This window comes from Panulirus ornatus, chromosome 8 (genome assembly GCF_036320965.1).
Source record: "Panulirus ornatus isolate Po-2019 chromosome 8, ASM3632096v1, whole genome shotgun sequence".
NCBI classification, from domain to species: Eukaryota; Metazoa; Arthropoda; class Malacostraca; order Decapoda; family Palinuridae; genus Panulirus; species Panulirus ornatus.
In genome coordinates this window covers 19,844,401-19,863,393 of record NC_092231.1, presented here as the reverse complement: position 1 = coordinate 19,863,393, position 18,993 = coordinate 19,844,401, and the positions used below count along the sequence as shown (strand labels likewise).

Genomic DNA, 18,993 nt, shown 5'->3' with positions numbered 1-18,993 from the left:
GAGGGTGAAAGGAGGGCAAGAAATAGAGTGAATTGGAGTCATGTGGTATACAGGGGTTGACGTGCTGTCAGTGGATTGAAGCAAGGCATGTGAAGCGTCTGGGGTAAACCATGGAAAGCTGTGTAGGTATGTATATTTGCGTGTGTGGACGTGTGTATGTACATGTGTATGGGGGGGGGGGGGTTGGGCCATTTCTTTCGTCTGTTTCCTTGCGCTACCTCGCAAACGCGGGAGACAGCGACAAAGTATAAAAAAAAAAAAAAAAATATATATATATATATATATATATATATATATATATATATATACTTTTTGTATGATTATCCCCTGGACCAATTTCTATAGTGACGGCCAGGCACTAACCAATAGTTCTTTCTAAAGGCCCCTTGAAACCTAAGGCTACGCTACTTCTAGTAACGAGGAAAAAGGATTTGTTTGGAGTGAGAAGTCCTTTGCCGGGACTAGACTCTGTGACAGAGCCTCGCTAGAAGGGACTTTTCACTCACGGTGTGACCTCTTGCAAGCGGAGCCCGGTAACACCTATGAATATGCTGATAACTACATGCAAGATGAAACATTAAGATCTTTGTGTTTCATTACCATGTGCCTAATAGCAAATTCTTGAATCGTATTTTATATATATATATATATATATATATATATATATATATATATATATATATATATATATATATATATGAGTGTTACCGGGCTTCGCCTGCAAAAGGTTATACCACGTGTTAACAAATATTTTTGGTGAAGCTGTATCATGGATCAGTCTCTACAAAGAACTTTTCAATGCAAGGGAGTCCACACTTCCCTGGTGTTGGGAGTAGCGCAGCCTGGGGCTGCAGAATCCTTCAGAAAAAGGCCCTGGGTTAACATCAGGACTCTCTCTCGTAGAGACTGAACTTGGGTTAATCATATATGAAATATAGTAACTCGTACATTTCCCTCTAGTCTGATGTATGTACAATGGTGTCCTTACCTTTTTACATCATGTTTACTTCTTTCCACTCCATCTTCATCACACGCTTATGCCTGTATGCAGAGCACTTTTGACATCAATATAGTTATGTGCTGTGTCCCTTCCAACAACCATTATGTTTTACCCAAGTTCCAGATTCCCCAGTCAATACTACGGGAATGTTTAAAGGAACAGTTTTCTGTGGCACGTTTGAATTTCTCGACACGAGGCGGCATCAGGCCAGATTCACGTCACTTCTGTTCTCTGTACACCTTCATCACACACTGGAATGTATAACATCCAAATTATCGCCAGGCAATAGCCGACTGACGGCTATTGTGCTCAGGAGAGAGGCGAAGTTCGGCAGGAGCAGCGACTGCACTGGTACGGGCTCCATTGCCATCGCGTTCGTTCACTCGAGGGTGAGTTTACTGTATTTACACGTTGGCCTCAGCTAACCCACATGTCAAGCCCTGTGGCCATATACAGGTATATTGCAGAGCATGACGGGCTAATTATGGTCATATACGAGGGATAACGACCGGTATTTTCCTTCATAACGAAGGTAACTTTTAAGGTTAAGAAAGTGACCCAGTCTGGTCTACCTAACAAGGGTCATGTCTTAAGAAAGCAATGGTCCCCAGCTGACCTCGTTCACGACCATAATTAGTCACATCTAAGATGCACCTGACTCACGGTGACCTCGATCGCGCGTGTGTCTCTCTCGATCCTGGACTACACAAAGCTCTCGTTGTTGAGCCTGGTGCAGTTGATCTTGATCTTGTAGTACTTGTGGTTGTTGGCCGTGATGTGGGGGAGGTCGACGGAGTGAAGAGGCTGTGGTTGTGACCGGCCAGCAGGCACGTAGGTGCGAGAACTGCCCGCGCTGCCCGGGCTGCCTCCACCCTGTACCACACACACACACACACACACACACACACACACACACACACACACACACACACACACACAGGGTAAGAAAAGAGCAGATCAATAAAGCATACCAGATCTGAATGCACTGGTCTTTAAGACACGATAAACTTAAAAGTAAAGAAGTGTCATAGTTTGCATTGGATACGTATGTGCTGATGGTGTTGATTGGAGATCTTGAGAGTACCAAATACATAATGAGAATTCATTGGTACCACGTATAGTTTGGGGTTTAATGAACCAAAATGAATCATGTACTAGAGACTAACATGAATGTCCCTGTTGTGTAGACGTAATTCAGAGCTGCTGAATACAAAGTTAGTGCAATTGTATTACTAATCAAGTGTGTATATATATATATATATATATATATATATATATATATATATATATATATATATATATAGGAGTCAATTACAAAGTACTGTTAAATACCGAGTAACACATGTCAAAAAAGAATGAGTTCAGCACATTATGATGTATATGAAATGTCATATATTGCCACCATATTGGCTTTTATTTGTAGGGACCAAAGTCGTAAATTTTCACTTTCATCCCTGAAACTGAAAGGGAAGGTGATTAGACCAATTACTCAAGTAGCAGCCTGCACAACGTAACTTGAACATCTTGAATACGTATGTAGCCAATCTGAAAAGTTGAAGTTCAATTAGCTGAGAAATGTGGAAGCTCATAATACACAATGGATGCTGTTCTTATCAATACAGAAGATAAAAAATGAATGTGTTCAACATATGAAAAACTTCGTAAGAAATACTCTCTGGCCGCCATATTGTCCCTCGCAAAGCTTCATGTACTTAAAAAAAAGAAAACAGTAAATTCCAATTTAATGCCTAGATAACAGACGCGAGTCGTCGACACGGCATAAAGTTCAAGACATTACAATTTCAATTTTCAAATTCGGTCATGGCCGGCTTGACGGCACAGATAAGAATACTGTAAACCATGTTTAATCCATTACAAACTACTGAATAAATCCAGAGAAAAAATTCGTGATGCGCTTAGTCATGTAGGTGATAAATTTTTACAAATTAACGGTTGATAATTCTTTTAAAAAGTCATATACGTTGAGTCCAATTTCACAGTTGCATAACCACTTTTGATGTGATAAAATACAAGGATATATTTTGATCCAGTGAAAACTGTGAACAATAATTAAACGAATATCGTGCTATACATGATATTTCAGCCGAAATAAAAAAGAGACTAACTTCGGTACAATTATGGTTGCCAAAATATTACATAGACAGCCTCCATGTAGATCTTTCCTCCCAACAATGTTACCTGATCAAGGTTGGAATGATCGAGTGGAATGTTCACTGGAGACATGTTTGTTTCCTCTGTACGGTCCATGAACGAAAAACGGTGCGTAGAAGCTGGTTGACAGCAGTTGCCCAGTGTGGTAGCGAGGTTCCGACTTCCGTAAAGTGGTGCCTGGAAGAGTCTTACACCCTCCATTTTAGAATGCTCGTCTTACTTTGCCTTTATGGCTACCTGGTTCGTCTTGCCATCTTCCCGAACGATCGTTGTAATCACTTTGCAATTTTTTTCTTCATATCTCAATATCTCTTCTCTGAATATCATAGTGTAGCCGTGTGAATCATTGTCTCTTACTCACCGGTACCTGGGTAGCTGAGAATCCATGGGTTCTGCCTGATTCTATTGCCAAATAGAGGGAGGGCTCAGGCATTAGCAATGCCTACCTCTTTCGATACCTGTCTTTCTAACAGACCTCACTCCATTTTCATTTGACTTAACCAATGTTTGTCATCTTTTTCTTTGAAAAGCATCTAACTAGAACTTCTCCTGATATACCTAATGCCATTCTTGCTAACCCCTTTCACATCTCTCTGTAACGTTCACACCAATTTCCATTTCCAAAGAGGTGTCTTCTTATTCCACCATAAGCTTACCAGTTGCACGACTTGAGAACTTTCAATGCCCAAACTTCGTTGTCAAGTGGCTTAATGTTTGTCTTCCAACATAGTTTCCCCTCTGTTTCACACGCTGCTCCCCTAACTGCACAGTTTTATGGCCTTTCTTTAGCTATCAATTAGGCGACTTCAACATACACCGGGGCGAATGTTTACACATGCTGGGAGGCACGGAAGCCCCCAACATCCTTATTCATGATCTACGGCAAATTATCTCTCGTCCCCACTCGTGTATCTGACTGCTGTGATCACACTCCTAACACTCTGTATCCGTGTTTCTCATATCATCCGCACCATAGCTACCCGATTTCATCCTCAATCATTTCATCTAACACGCTCTTAAACGTGTCTTATACAAACGATATAGTAACAGACACGATGACACGACATATATACACTATCAGAAAAACCTAATTATAGGAATATCGGAGACCTGTGAAAACTCCGCAAATAAATGGAAAAGGAAGAAAAACACGTTCACAAGCAGAATTAACGATCCCTGGATAACATATTTTCTTAAAACATCGTCTCCATAAATTAGGTGTTTGTTCTCTCATTATACAGGATAATCTAGAGATTAACTCGGTTAGAAAATTAGATGTTGATGCATACGATTCGCTGCCTATTGAACCATGGAATAAAATGTCCAAAATGATTTTCATCTCCTGAAGCTTTGTGATGAAAACGATAGAACTCTATCATAAATCACTTCCAGATTAAATGAAAAACAAAAAAAGTGTGGGAGTTTTATGACAATCCTAAAACAAAGTGCGACGTGCCAGGTGACCACGAAAAACAGGTTAATCGATCTAATTTGATAATATTCACAAACTGTGTGATCGGCGAAAAGCGAAGAAATGGCAATCACAATATTGTCAAATTCATTGCAAACTGTTGGTTCAGTTTCAAAGTGAACTGCATCTCGGTACCCAGTTCTAAATCACCCGACTTCGATGAATTACGTCATGACTCGGGTAAAGTAAACTGTATTAGAATATTAGAAGAGGACACAGTTGAAAAGAGGTGGAGTAACTTTCAGAATGCATTAGTTCTTGATAGAATTAATGTCCCTAGAAGGTTATAAAGATGTGGAAGGGAGGAGCCAGAGTGGACTAAGGGTGGAGCCTGGGTGGACGAAGGGAGGAGACAGAGTGCGAGGAGCCTATGTGGACGAAGGGAGGAGCTTGGGTGGACAAGTAAAGAAGCCGATGACAGACATAAAATGACATACAAGGTGTGTAAGTGAAGTGGGGGTAAATCATGACCATGAATTGTACGCAAGACCACAAAGAGAATGTAGGTATCAGAAAGCAGTAAAAAATAAAATATATGAATTTTACAATGCGAAATTCTTTTAGATAATGTTAGAAGCAAGAAGAAATAATTCAGGGTTACATTTGGCCTATCAAATGACAATGGCATTGTAACAAATGACAGAAATGTCTACCTTTTTTTTTTTAATAGGTATTTCGACTCTAGTGTTTATCATCGAATATTCTCCTAGTATGCCACAATCTCAAAACGTAATTCTCGGCACCGAAGTGATAGACTGAATACAACGAATATCAAGTGCCATGAAACGAATAACAAAACAGATTAAATCCGAACGTATCAACTGGTCCAGATGATGCAAGCCGGTAATAAGCATTTCCTATCACCAAAATATCTAACAAATAGTTGCAGGAAGGGAATGTTCATGATGACTGAAAGCTAGATAACGCAATACAAATTTTCTAAGACTATGACCAAGATGAAATTCAACTAAAAGCAAGACACTACCGCGTGCTTTATTCCCCTTTTACTGTTAGATCGTGTTCCCTGGAACTGCATATTCAGCATATGAATCTCTAATTCTTAATATCTAAGATTCAGAGACACCCATCATTACAGCGCCATTATCATTAAATTGGAAGGTTGGTTTCGTATGATGCATGGATTAACACAGAATATTCCAACATGCTGACAGTCTCTCGCTGAGAGCATTGCATAGCGAAGACGGACGGTTCCGTTCCATACGAACTGTATTTTTGACCAAAGAACAGCGTAGACTCGTGGAAAACCCTGCCAAAACACGGTAACTCCCCCAAGCTCGTTCAGGTCTAAGCCATCCTTCGTAAACATTTTAGGCTGCATTGTAATAATGCTCCCGACACAAGTTGAAAGACGCAAATTCCTCCATTAAACAAGGTTCTGCCATCTGCAATTAAGGCTTAACGTCTTACTGAAGAATGCGTCCACGTTGCCGCTCCTGCGAGGAAATCTCGAAATTAAACCGTTGATAGTTTTGTGTCTTAAACGATGAACAAACTGACGATGTCTCTCCAGTAGCTCTTCAGATCTCTCCTGGAATACGTTATTCGTATCCACACAACAAGTGTAAAAAAAAAATGTATACAGTTGTCAGCACCAAAACAAACCTCTTGTACAGCATTGACTGGGAATATCTATGCTGGCAACTGGAAAGAAAAATTGTTTAAGGCAGGAAAGGTTCCTGAAACAGAGCCCTCCAACTGACCTTGAAAGATGGAGTAATTGACCAGCCTAACCTCATGGTCGTTGTCTTTGATGTTTTCCAAGGATTAAAAGTAATTTATTTGCGATTATTATCAAAGAAAACAGTTTCATAATGGGTTTAGCACCTCGCTGCCACATAGAAAGGCCCGTTTCTCTGAAAGGGGAGAAAAAATAATTAGTTTGGCCGTAGCGCTACTCCCTGATGTCGGCTGCTCACTCGTTGACGCACCCAGTAAGCTGGATTTAAGGCTATCCTGATGGACACTTACCCTATGGGTTAGAACACTTTATTTCATCTACAGCTATAGTCTGCCTTCCTTACAGGACCCATCTGGTTCAGCACAACCAGCACATAAAAGGCATAGTGAGGCTTCTGAAAAACTGGATGTTAAAGCTGTCACTACACACAGGACACTGCAGACCTACTGCTATACTGAAGAAATAAGATCTAAAGAGACTATGACTGTATGCCACTCGAGCTGTAAGGATTCAGACTATCGGCCTTCTGACCACTGACAGAGTTCCTAATATCTTCAGACAGGCGCCTTTCCAGGTTTCCTAATTCGTACAGTGTTCTAACTCGGGTGAATTGAAGGTATTCTTCCTCTATTTACGAGTGAACTTTTAGAACTTTTCATTAGTACAGTAGGAAAAGTAATTAACACAAACACAAAGGACAGCACAAAAGCTCTACTTGAAAAGGTGCAACAAAAATGCAGCAAAAAAGTGGTAAGAAATCCGACCTGGATGTTTGAGGTGCAAGAGCACACAGCAGGTACTTCTGTCCTCTGGGAAGGCTGGCGTAGGACGTATAGAACTCACCTTCATGGTAATCATTGTGCAACACTCACCACAAGTGTCAGTGATCACAAGACCCAGACTTGGACAACAGAGACAACATAATACTCCAGCATCACAGACAAGACTCACCTGCGCCGTCAGTTCCTGAGGCTCCAGAGGTCCACCGTGAGACTCAGGAGTGGTCAGCTCGTCATCGCCGTCCTCAGCCTCGTCCAGCGAGGTCTTCGTCATGGTTAAGGGCGGACCTCCTGCACGGTAAAAGAAAACGCTGTATACTGGGTGGAAACTGACGTTAATGGTAACATAGTACGCTACGTCGAAGCTGCTGGATCGTAGTGAAGGCTATAGGTTATAGAAACCTAGTATATGACGGGATAGGAATGTGGCACCTCTATATCTTGTGTAAGGGAACAAGAACTGGGCAAAGGTTTATGCCTACATGCAGACTCGTTTCGGGGGAAAGATGAAAACACTGCACAAACTGTGCAAAACACTATTTTCATGTGGACGTTTATATGGAAATACTCAAAATGCTACTGAAGCGTAAGCCTACAGTAAACGTTGTTGTATTTGTTAATTCAGTGGATTATTTTGATAAAAGTTTTACCACACAGTTTATCTGCTTTTTCCTCAAATATCCTATATTTCGGGCCTTGACACGAGCACCGCCGCATGATCTGAACAAAATCTTTGTTCTTGATCACAAATGATGAATTCATGTCAAAGTATAGAAGCTCTGGCGCAGCTTTACATAGCTTGGGCAGTGTTAACCCAGTGGTAGGCGATTAATCTGGAAGTTTATAGTCATAGGCCGTCGCAGTGGTAACTTCGTCAGTGCTACGATGAAATACCTACAGTACCACAGATGCAGTTGCGTTGTAGTAATAAGGTGATAGAGCCTACGACACACACACACATACACACATAATAGATCCATCTTCATATCCTCAGCAGTGACTGCCTCACACCAGCACCATCATAATATTTTCCCTCCTCCAGTGTTTACCTTCATCGTCTCCCCCGAGTTTGTTGTTGTCGGCGGCGGCGTCCGGACGGCCTCGTCGACGCTGGCAGCGGGATCGGGTGACCACCGCGAGGACTGTGATGATGAAGGCAAAGCCACTCACCACGCCAACGAACACAGCTAAGAGTGGGGAAGACTCAGTGGAACTTGAGTTGTCTGTGGAAGGGAACGAGATAATTGTATGAAATATGTACATAATTTCAATGATTATGAGTGTACTTACAAACATACTTTATACACAAAAATTGTTTACACTTCTCTCTATGTACAAAGACATGCTCACACACATATTCACACTTAATCAAACATGCGCTTACAAACACATTTGCACACACGCACACCACCACAAAAAAATGGTTGGCCGACATCACAACTGGTCGTGTAGACGGAGTCCAGAGTACCATCCTACAATGGCTTCACCTCCAAAAACCCTCAAGTTCTATGGTGAAGTTTCCAAAGTAACAGGTCTTTTAATCGTCTGAATGATATCCTATCATCGGAAGCAGAAACTCCTCTGATATACGGATAGCCTTACGATCACGTCGAAACACCCTGACACCACAAGAGCAATGACAGATAAGCAATGTTACACCACGCATTTAGAACAGTGGATCATATAGAAGAGAATGTCTGCACCGCTACAGAAGTCTTCAGCCACCTCTTTAACCCTAGACAGACAGGTATCCAATCTGCACGCTTCCCAGCCAGGTATCCAATCTGCACGCTTCCTAGCCAGGTATCCAATCTGCACGCTTCCCAGCCAGGTATCCAATCTGCACGCTTCCAGCCAGGTATCCAATCTGCACGCTTCCCAGCCAGGTATCCAATCTGCACGCTTCCCAGCCAGGTATCCAATCTGCACGCTTCCCAGCCAGGTATCCAATCTGCACGCTTCCTAGCCAGGTATCCAATCTGCACGCTTCCCAGCCAGGTATCCAATCTGCACGCTTCCTAGCCAGGTATCCAATCTGCACGCTTCCCAGCCAGGTATCCAATCTGCACGCTTCCTAGCCAGGTATCCAATCTGCACGCTTCCCAGCCAGGTATCCAATCTGCACGCTTCCCAGCCAGGTATCCAATCTGCACGCTTCCCAGCCAGGTATCCAATCTGCACGCTTCCCAGCCAGGTATCCAATCTGCACGCTTCCCAGCCAGGTATCCAATCTGCACGCTTCCTAGCCAGGTATCCAATCTGCATCTTTCCGTTAACTTTCGATGGAAAATCGCTCCCACCGAACGTTAACAACTATCAAGGGCCTCACATACGAGACTCATGTGACATTTACTCCCCACGCCATAAACTAGAAACAAAAGCAATAAATGAACGACACGCCCTCCGAACATTTAACTAGTATCAGATTCGGCAAAGAAAAGGAAACAATTCATTCGCGCCACCCTGAACTACGCTTCACTTATCAGGTCGTCCACCTTCTCTAAAGCAACTGTTACAAAACTGCAATCACTACAAATAGAGCAATTGGAATAATCACTGGCTGCCTAGAATTAACAAAAACTCAAAACCTATACCACGAAACAATAGATCCTACCAATACAACCCCGCCTCGTATGCTTGGCACTCATAAGGTCGGTCCTTACTACTTACACATTACAGTTCAAACACATCCATCTCTTCCGTAAATTTACATTAGTGCCTATAACTATAATCCACAGGGTACCGTTGGGACTACTTCACCATCAAACATACCCGTCTCTTCCCTCACTGACCTCCCTTTTCACAAACGACTGAACGTATCCAGGACACTTGTTTCGTCATCCACCCAATGACTTATTTCAGCTCCAATCGTTCCATTCCCAAGGCACTCCTAGGTATTGACAGCATCCCACTTAGTCAACGTTCACACCACTCAAAGTCACAATCAGATCGATCCATCTCTATTTTCCCAGCGAAACTTCATTACCTTTACTTTTATTCACATCATATATCAACTTCCTTCTTTCACACAGTCTCCCAAACTCAAACTCTAGTGTCAACAGTTTCTCATTCGAGTGTACCACCAGAGTCGTGTAATCAGCAAACAGCAAATGACATGATTCCAAGGCTTCCCCACCCTCAACAGACTGCACACTTGCCTCTCTTTACAAAACCCTTGCATCTACCTCTTTAACCACCACATCCATAAGGAGATTAAACAGCCATGGTGACAACGCACACTCGTGACGCGGATCCATCCTTACGTAGAACTAACAAACCACCCTCCTCTCTTCTTACTCTCACCCATGCCATACTCTTAAACGAAAACTCATCGTTGCTTCTAGTAGTCCAAAACATAGCTTATGAAACGGCCATCTTCAGTCTCTTATCCTAAACCCGAGTCACTCTTGGTTTCTGCTATATCTCAGGTCTCATCCATAATGAAGGCTAAAAGCGCTCTGCATAAACTCTACGCAACAGGATGTGAGCGTTAAGGACCTAACTTAATCATTAACTCTATTGGCAGACTTTCATTTCTGCAGCGAATTATGAGCTATCATTTGTCTCTGACCTCTGGAACCATTTGTTACGGTTAAGCTCCACTTCATATCACCAATGAACGGCGAAAATGGAGTATCACTACAATGTTACTTCGGCAAATATCTGCTAATATCCTTCAAATATCTGCTAATGTCCTTCAAATGTCTGCTAATGTCCTTCAAATGTCTGCTAAGATGCATGGAGTGAAATACAATGTCCAATATACTTTTTCACCGTGTGAGCTGGATCCTAAATATTTGCCGAAACTACATAAATGCATAGGTTCAGAACCCATTTTCATTTCTCCGTAATGATAAAATTTACAACGTTTTGAGCTAAGTGTTACTTCATTCTCATGACACACCTGCCGAGCTCATGACGCATTCAAAACCAAGTATAAAGTATTGGAAGCGATAATGACAGGTTTAAAACTCACGGTCCACTTAGTAGACAAATATCTTATAAAAGTTTAAATCTGTTACTCATGCTATTTTGCACTACACAGTTCACGTGAATCTTATATGATTATGAAGTACAACAAGAGCAAATAACATGTACCATGACAACTTCTTTACACAAAAAAGTTTAGAATAACTGAGTAAGTTGTATTAAGTATACTGAAGTGTAAGTATGTCCAAACGTGGGTCCGAATGTGATAACGTGCGAGTATACTTGTGTGTGATTACCGATTTGTGTATGTGACGAGTATGCTTTGCGCTCTCGGGGTTTCCATCTCTTAATTGTTAGTTTCTGTCATGCATTATGTCGCCTTCAAACTCCGTAGTTCTATCATCACTTACTTGTGTGTCCATCAGCTTATGTACCAACCACTTCTTTCGCTTTAACGCTTCTGAATGCTTTGGGTTTTCTAACACCGTACAGTATTACTTATTTCTATTTCGATCTGCAACGTTATAATGGCATTTCTCATTTTCTAATCATTCTGGTTTAACGTTCACCTGAAGTTCTATGGATCCATTTGCTCCGCTCACGTTCAAAGTGATTTGTTTACCCTTTGAGCAAGCTACCCTTTTCAGACATCGTTTTCTCTTTTACCCTCAGGAAAGGCCAATTTATTATCATTTTTTTTTTTTTTTACTTCAATTCCGATTGACTTCATATCCCCTTTTCAGGTGGTTAATGAGTTCTGATCTTAATCTCTTAATCTACCGATTCATCATCCACATTAGCTGAAGCTTTAAATCAACATTCCTTTGATAATTCCTTTTTCTATTTTCCACGCCACCTCCGCTAACCATAGAATGATCATTCGCCTCTCGCTAACGTTGGCGTTGCTCTGTGAATTTTCTGCCGTATTACACGTGAATCCATCCGATAATTCGCCACGCACCATATCAATATATCATTACCTTCTCTTGACGAAAAGTGAGCGTATTTGTACACAGACTTCACGTGGATATGCCTAAGTATACATCTGCATGTAGAGTACCTTTACCAGCGTTAGAACAGCGACACGTGTCACCTGGCTAGTGTGGTTTGATTAACCAGACGCACAAGCTTTCGATGTGCCTCTCATCAAATATACTTCGTTTATAGTCGTGGTTTAGAATGATCTGACACCACCTCTTCTGTCGTATCTTTGTGGATGTGCAAATACCATAAATTGAACGGATTAGTTCATAAGATTCCGAGTTGTCTGATCGTCTAAACTGATGATTCATATAACTCTGTATTGTATATGCTAAGTTTATTTTTCTTACTGTCAAGTATTGTTTTTTTGGCGTATGCAATCAAGCATTACTAGTGGAATTTATATAATTTCGTACACACTTTACCTTGGCTCTTTGTTTTTGCTTTTCATTAGCCTCTCTACATTTCAGATGAGGCTCGACACTGATGTAGGCTTCCGTCCGTGACTTGAGCCTCCAACGTGAGAGAAAAAAATAATCTTTTACGTGGAAAAAAAAACACTTCCCTCACCTTGCATGGCGTGGTCCCACCTGCTTGCCTCATGCACCACGCACTTCGCGTACACATATATAATTCATCGGGCTTTCTCTGCCCACGACATTGGCTGTATGAGCGATCGTTCCCTTGCCATCTGAATAACTGATTAACATAATCATCAAGGGAAAATTTGCAAAACAATACGAGACTACGGGTTGGCCCGAACTAGTTTGTTGGCGGAGGAACACTTCATATAATACAAAGGCTCTCAGTGCATTAACTTACGGGTGTCATAATCCCACACGTGCAGGTTAGGATCCTCCAGATCATAACAAGCGCTACACTCGCGTTATTCTTATAGAGGCGATGATGCACTCGACAGACTGGTGGCGATGATTGGCTGAGTACAACATGTCCGAATAACATCGTTGTATTTCAAATGATTATAATTACTTGATGATGCGAAGAGAAACTTCTTTACTAACTCAAATTTCTCCTTCAGAAATATGTTACGTCAATTCATAATGCTAACGAGTGAAAAGATTATGAAGTAATTTGTTGGGAAGTATAAATCATATAAGAACAGTCGCCTAAGTCAACGACCTATGTATGTGCGTGTGTGTGTGTGTGTATTAGGGCGAGAACCAAGGAAGGAGTAGCATTCCTGTTCAAGCAATAGTGGGATTGTGTGGAAGAGTGTAAATAATGAGCACCAGACTGATGCGGGTAAAAATGAGAGTGGATTGCGAGAGATGGATGGTTGTTGAGCATATGCACCAGACCACGAGAAGAAAGATGAAGAGAGGAGAGTGTGGTGGGTGTAGCCGAGTGGGTGTATCAGCAGTTTTGATGCAAGAGACAGAGTATTAGTGATGGGGGATTTAAATGCGAGAGTGATGTAGCAGTTGAGGGTGTAACTCGGGGTCATGGGGAATGCAGTACGGTAAACAAAAATGGTGAACAGCTTGTGAATGTGTGCGATGAAAAATGACTGGCGATTGGAAATACCAGATTCCACACGCATGTGACCGGACATAGCACATTTCCTCTTTCCATTTCTATCCTATATATATATCCTGCCCTAGGATACCTTTTTCTCCTTATGACGCTCATTTATCGCTCAGGAAGCCAGCCACGTCCGCGGGTCACGGGTCTACGCGCGTAGAGCAACTGGCCTGTAAGGCCTCGTTGTCTTCATGGTGGTAACTGAATCGTGGGCATGAAGAGACTTGAGAGATGTATTGACATTGTGTTTGTAGTGTTGACGGGATGGGTGTTATCCGGAGAGGTATCGGGAAAGTGTGACTCGTGTCTGTCTGGGGATTGTTGCTTCTGATGAGTGTCGAAGTTTAAGACCGAATTTGGAAAGCGGTTGTTTAGAGCTCGTCTGGTTATATCTTAAGTGTAGAGGGATCTGCGAGAAGAGGTTGCTGAAGAGTGATGCATGGATGACCTTTTTTTTTATTTCTAACTAGGAGGTTGTGGTTAGTTATTGGTTTGAGTGAGATGGGTCTACTGCTGTTGGATAGGATTGAGTTCTGAGCATGTTGAGGTGGGATTGAAATCACACACACACACACACACATACAGAGCAAGTAAAAAAAATCACATTTTAGCCAGCCTGTATCACTGGGAGTACAGGCTTGTCAAAGAACTCACTCCAAAGGAATTTGCATTTCCCCGTTACTGGAAGCAGGGAAGCTTTGGGCTGCAGAATGATTTAGAAAAAGGTCCTCAGTAGCACTAGGACCAGAATATATATATTTCACCCTCCTGCATGTTCAGGCCCCGATCACACAAAATCTTTTTCACTCCATCTTTCCACCTCCAATTTGGTCTCCCTCTTCTCCTCGTTCCCTCCACCTCCGACACATATATCCTCTTGGTCAATCTTTCCTCACTCATTCTCTCCATGTGCCCAAACCACTTCAAAACACCCTCTTCTGCTCTCTCAACCACGCTCTTTTTATTTCCACACATCTCTCTTACCCTTACGTTACTCACTCGATCAAACCACCTCACACCACACATTGTCCTCAAACATCTCATTTCCAGCACATCCATCCTCCTGCGCACAACTCTATCCATAGCCCACGCCTCGCAACCATACAACATTGTTGGAACCACTATTCCTTCAAACATACCCATTTTTGCTTTCCGAGATAATGTTCTCGACTTCCACACATTCTTCAAGGCCTCCAGAATTTTCGCCCCCTCCCCCACCCTATGATCCACTTCCGCTTCCATGGTTCCATCCGCTGCCAGATCCACTCCCAGATATCTAAAACACTTCACTTCCTCCAGTTTTTCTCCATTCAAACTCACCTCCCAACTGACTTGACCCTCAACCCTACTGTACCTAATAACCTTGCTCTTATTCACATTTACTCTTAACTTTCTTCTTCCACACACTTTACCAAACTCAGTCACCAGCTTCTGCAGTTTCTCACATGAATCAGCCACCAGCGCTGTATCATGAGCGAACAACAATTGACTCACTTCCCAAGCTCTCTCATCCCCAACAGACTTCATACTTGCCCCTCTTTCCAAAACTCTTGCATTTACCTCCCTAACAACCCCATCCATAAACAATATATATATATATATATATATATATATATATATATATATATATATATATATATATATATATATATATCTTTTAAACTATTTGCCATTTCCCGCGCCAGCGAGGCAGCGTTAAGAACAGAGGACTGGGCCTTTTTTGGAATATCCTCACCTGACCCCCTCTGTTCCTTCTATATATATATATATATATATATATATATATATATATATATATATATATATATATATATATGTGTGTGTGTGTGTGTGTGTGCACCGTACACATGGAATAAATGGAACCAATACACCTCGAAGCGCCTGAAGATTTGAATCCGGGCCTACCACAGGAGATCTCATGTACTACCATTGGTTCGTTTGAGATCGTAGCGCAGTGGTAACAGGAGGCCAGGGTTCAAATCCTCAGGCGCCAAGAGGTACGTTGTCTCCATGTATGTGTGTGTGTGTGTGTGTTTACATGTCTGCATTCTCGAATAAATCATACAACATAGCAACAAAATTATGAATCTCGAGCCTGACTTACTTATCTTATTTTCGGCAACCTTGAGAGCGAAGCCTTGGATGACGTAAGGAGAAGATTTGCCCTTGTGGTTGGCGGCAGTCACCAGGAGCAGGTAGTCCCGCCCAGGGGCCAGGCCGCCCACAGAGAAGGTGGGCGTGTCCGAGGACACGTTGGCCACCACCTCCTGCGTGGCCGCGTCCTTGATCTGTCCAGGATACAGCACAATAGTTGGGGTGGTCATAACGGAGCTGGTATTAATGTTATGACGTATAATAACGACATGGACAGTTCAACTACCGGTCTCATTCTCAGTCATTTGATTCAACTTACCAATGGATGAGCGGTAATGACACACACACACACACACACACCACTCTCTACGTTGTAGAGGTTAGCGTTGCTGACCATGAGCCATGTTAAGAGAAAATATCACCAGGACACAACTTGCAACGCTCACGCTACTTGTAGAGAAAAGCACGAATTCACACACACACGCCACACCACACAACACCACACACACACACTATACACACACACACACATCCCCTCTGCCTTTGTCAAGACGGAGAGGTTCCTCGAACTTCAGTCAGGCAAGTACCACGACCTTTGTCCACCACTGTGTTTGAAGACATCGCTTTAAATAAATACAGGAATACAAAGGCCTGTTGGACTTTTGTGGCCTATTTTGTAATATATATATATCCTTCACGAAACTGCTCCATCAAGGCATTCAACTGCCCGTGCTGTCTCAGCCAATAAATGAAAAAAGTCATTCCAAGTTGATTTCGTTTATACTACCATCTATGAACTTGATACTTGTTCGAGATTAAACATGAGAGCAGAATGATTTCAGTAGGAATAAAGACCATATGATTTGTACAAAATAGGAAAGAAAAAATACAAAGTATCAGTCTGAGGAAAGAACTGAACATACCATCACTGTCTTTGATACACCCGAGGTGTGACATATGAAGGGCACGAGACGATATCGGATACAAGGCATGGAGTTTGACTCGAGACAAGACGGGAGAAGATTGTTTGGTAAATGAAGGAAAAGATGGAAAGATAGGATGCAAGTAATTAGCTTGCAAGAGGACGGTGCGTTTCAAGACCGGAAAGACAGGTGATGATGAAGATGCGTTAGACTGATAGAGAACATGCGCCTGAGAGTTGATATTACGAAGACAAATATGCAATTTTTAGTAATTAGTTTACCCGAACCTCACTTGGCTGGAACGGAAAATCATTCTTGTATGGTTAGAAGCTTCATAGACCGCCAAACATACTTCCCCTCGTTTCCACACGGATCGCTGTTATAGTCCTTCGATCAATAAATCAATTTTTGATTCACTCGGCTCATAAACTACTCAGAGGCAATGGTTCATTATATGGCACAACGATTCTTCAGTGTCACCTTGTCGGCCACAGTCATTTTTCACTCCCCTCTGCTACCCTATACCTCGACCTGATTCTTATCATGTGAGCTGGTAGGTCGTGGTCCTCTGGTGAGGGGAAGATTCTTCCCTTACCTTGTGTTAGATGACAAAGTATGTCGGGCTGGGTCAAGACCTGATATAGGGTTAGATTATAGTCCATACTTGGAACGGAGACGTGAGCCTAAGATTTTTTTTTCTATGTGATCAAAATCTAATCATGTGGCAAAGAAACATTCCTTATAGTGAATAAATGATAATTGATACCTAAGGTTGGGACCCTTAAGTGATGGTCCAAAAATACCGTTCAAACAAAGACTTTATTAAGGTTGGGTCAAAGCCATTGCCTGAAGCTACTTTATAGACCATACGAGTGGGTCATGGACTTGGTTTCAGTCCTTACCCGAGAGTGACCTCCAGCTCCTCCATCAGGTTTGGTCACAGTCACAAATACGTTACATCAATCACTTGACAAGATAATGGCTTATAACGATAGTTAGGTTCCATCCATTTCTCAAGAATGGTTAATAGTCCTAGAGACGCTGACCTTCTTAGCCTGAAGTGGGGGCTTTACCCTACGTTTTTATGTAGCATTTCCTACGCACCAAAGGTCAGTGACGACACTATCAAAGCTGGATGATGGCTTTTGTCATAGGTTACAACATGGGCCTTACTTATGATAGGCTACAGCTTGTATCTAAGGTCAAGACACGATCTTCAGCCAGTGTATGATCATAGCTTCTATCTAAGTTAGGGCAACACGGCCCTTAATTAAGCATGCATCATGGCTGTCATATAAAGCCCAACACTAGCTGGTGCCTTTCCCACTACCTGGGGTTGAGAAACGACTCATCCAGGATTTGCTTGTAGCAGTTGCTTCGTGCCGAGACAGGCCAGTTTAGGCTTTAGGTTGTTGTAGTTACCTAAGATTGGTTGGGCCACACATCTATGCTATGGGCAAGGAACATCACTACTTTGCCAGTCTTGGTGAAAACCTTTCACCCATATATTGATCACCTGATCTACCCCAAGGTCAAAAAGAATCTCCATTTTCTCCAATGTTCCTATTCGGAATCCTTTTTCGATATCATTTATGTAGAAAAGCTAACGATAAATGATAATTATCGAATGACTTTGATACACCAGATGGATGGGTAGAAAACATAGCTCACAAGCAGAGGGCCAGGGATGACTCAAATATGGTTACGTAACACTAGCAGGTGTGGAGTGACCCAGAAATAACAGATGACAGGCCATACTATCAGGAAAACGTGTTATTTTTCCAATGACACTAACACTCTCCCTTCTCCTGGCAGCTCTGGCTTATGGAGGTCATCAATCATACTAACTGATTCATGCAGCTGTTTTTATAATAATACTTGAAAATTGATAAGTGATGCATTATGTCGGCCTCAAATAGCATGAAATGCAATTAAAATGATAATAACTTACCAGTCACAGAGTTCGTATATCAAAAACGAGAAAATTGATGCTTTTTGTAAATGAGATCTTATTCATCCTCAAATTACAGAGAGATAGATTCTATAGTCTCTCTCTCTTTCTCTCTCTCTCTCTCTCTCTCTCTCTCTCTCTCTCTCTAGCCAGCTCACCGTAGTGACGAAATGCTGAGTGAGGCCTCCGTCGTGTCCTGGAACGCAAGCCACCGCCAGGGAGGTGGCGCTCTGGTTCACTAGGGAACACGACACTGGCTCCTCTGGGGGTCCTGTCGACACCAGAAAAACGTTTCCATCAGCCTCAAACACTAAACATCCATTTGATGAAAGATTCATGGGATTGGAGCCTATTATCCTGAGAGTTTTCGATGCTAAACAAGGAGGAGGTGTCAACAATAATCTAGTAGTAATACATAGTCTTGAAGTTTATAGGAGAAGGTTTGATGATC

At 42.1% G+C, this 18,993-nt stretch overlaps 1 protein-coding gene across 5 annotated transcripts in view; it reads right to left on the bottom strand.

The window, feature by feature from the left end:
• Positions 1-265: 265 nt before the first annotated feature.
• Positions 266-18,993, bottom strand: part of LOC139749860 (nephrin-like) — a 343,103-nt gene continuing 324,375 nt past the window's right edge. For all 5 annotated transcript variants that reach the window (XM_071664200.1, XM_071664199.1, XM_071664197.1 and 2 more), the window contains 5 exons: positions 18,701-18,813; positions 15,679-15,862; positions 8,171-8,344; positions 7,294-7,412; positions 266-1,873 (listed from right to left, as the gene is read on the bottom strand). In XM_071664200.1, the coding sequence (XP_071520301.1) occupies positions 1,703-1,873; positions 7,294-7,412; positions 8,171-8,344; positions 15,679-15,862; positions 18,701-18,813 (761 nt within the window). In that variant the 3' untranslated portion in view covers positions 266-1,702. The remainder of the gene's footprint in view (positions 1,874-7,293; positions 7,413-8,170; positions 8,345-15,678; positions 15,863-18,700; positions 18,814-18,993) is intronic.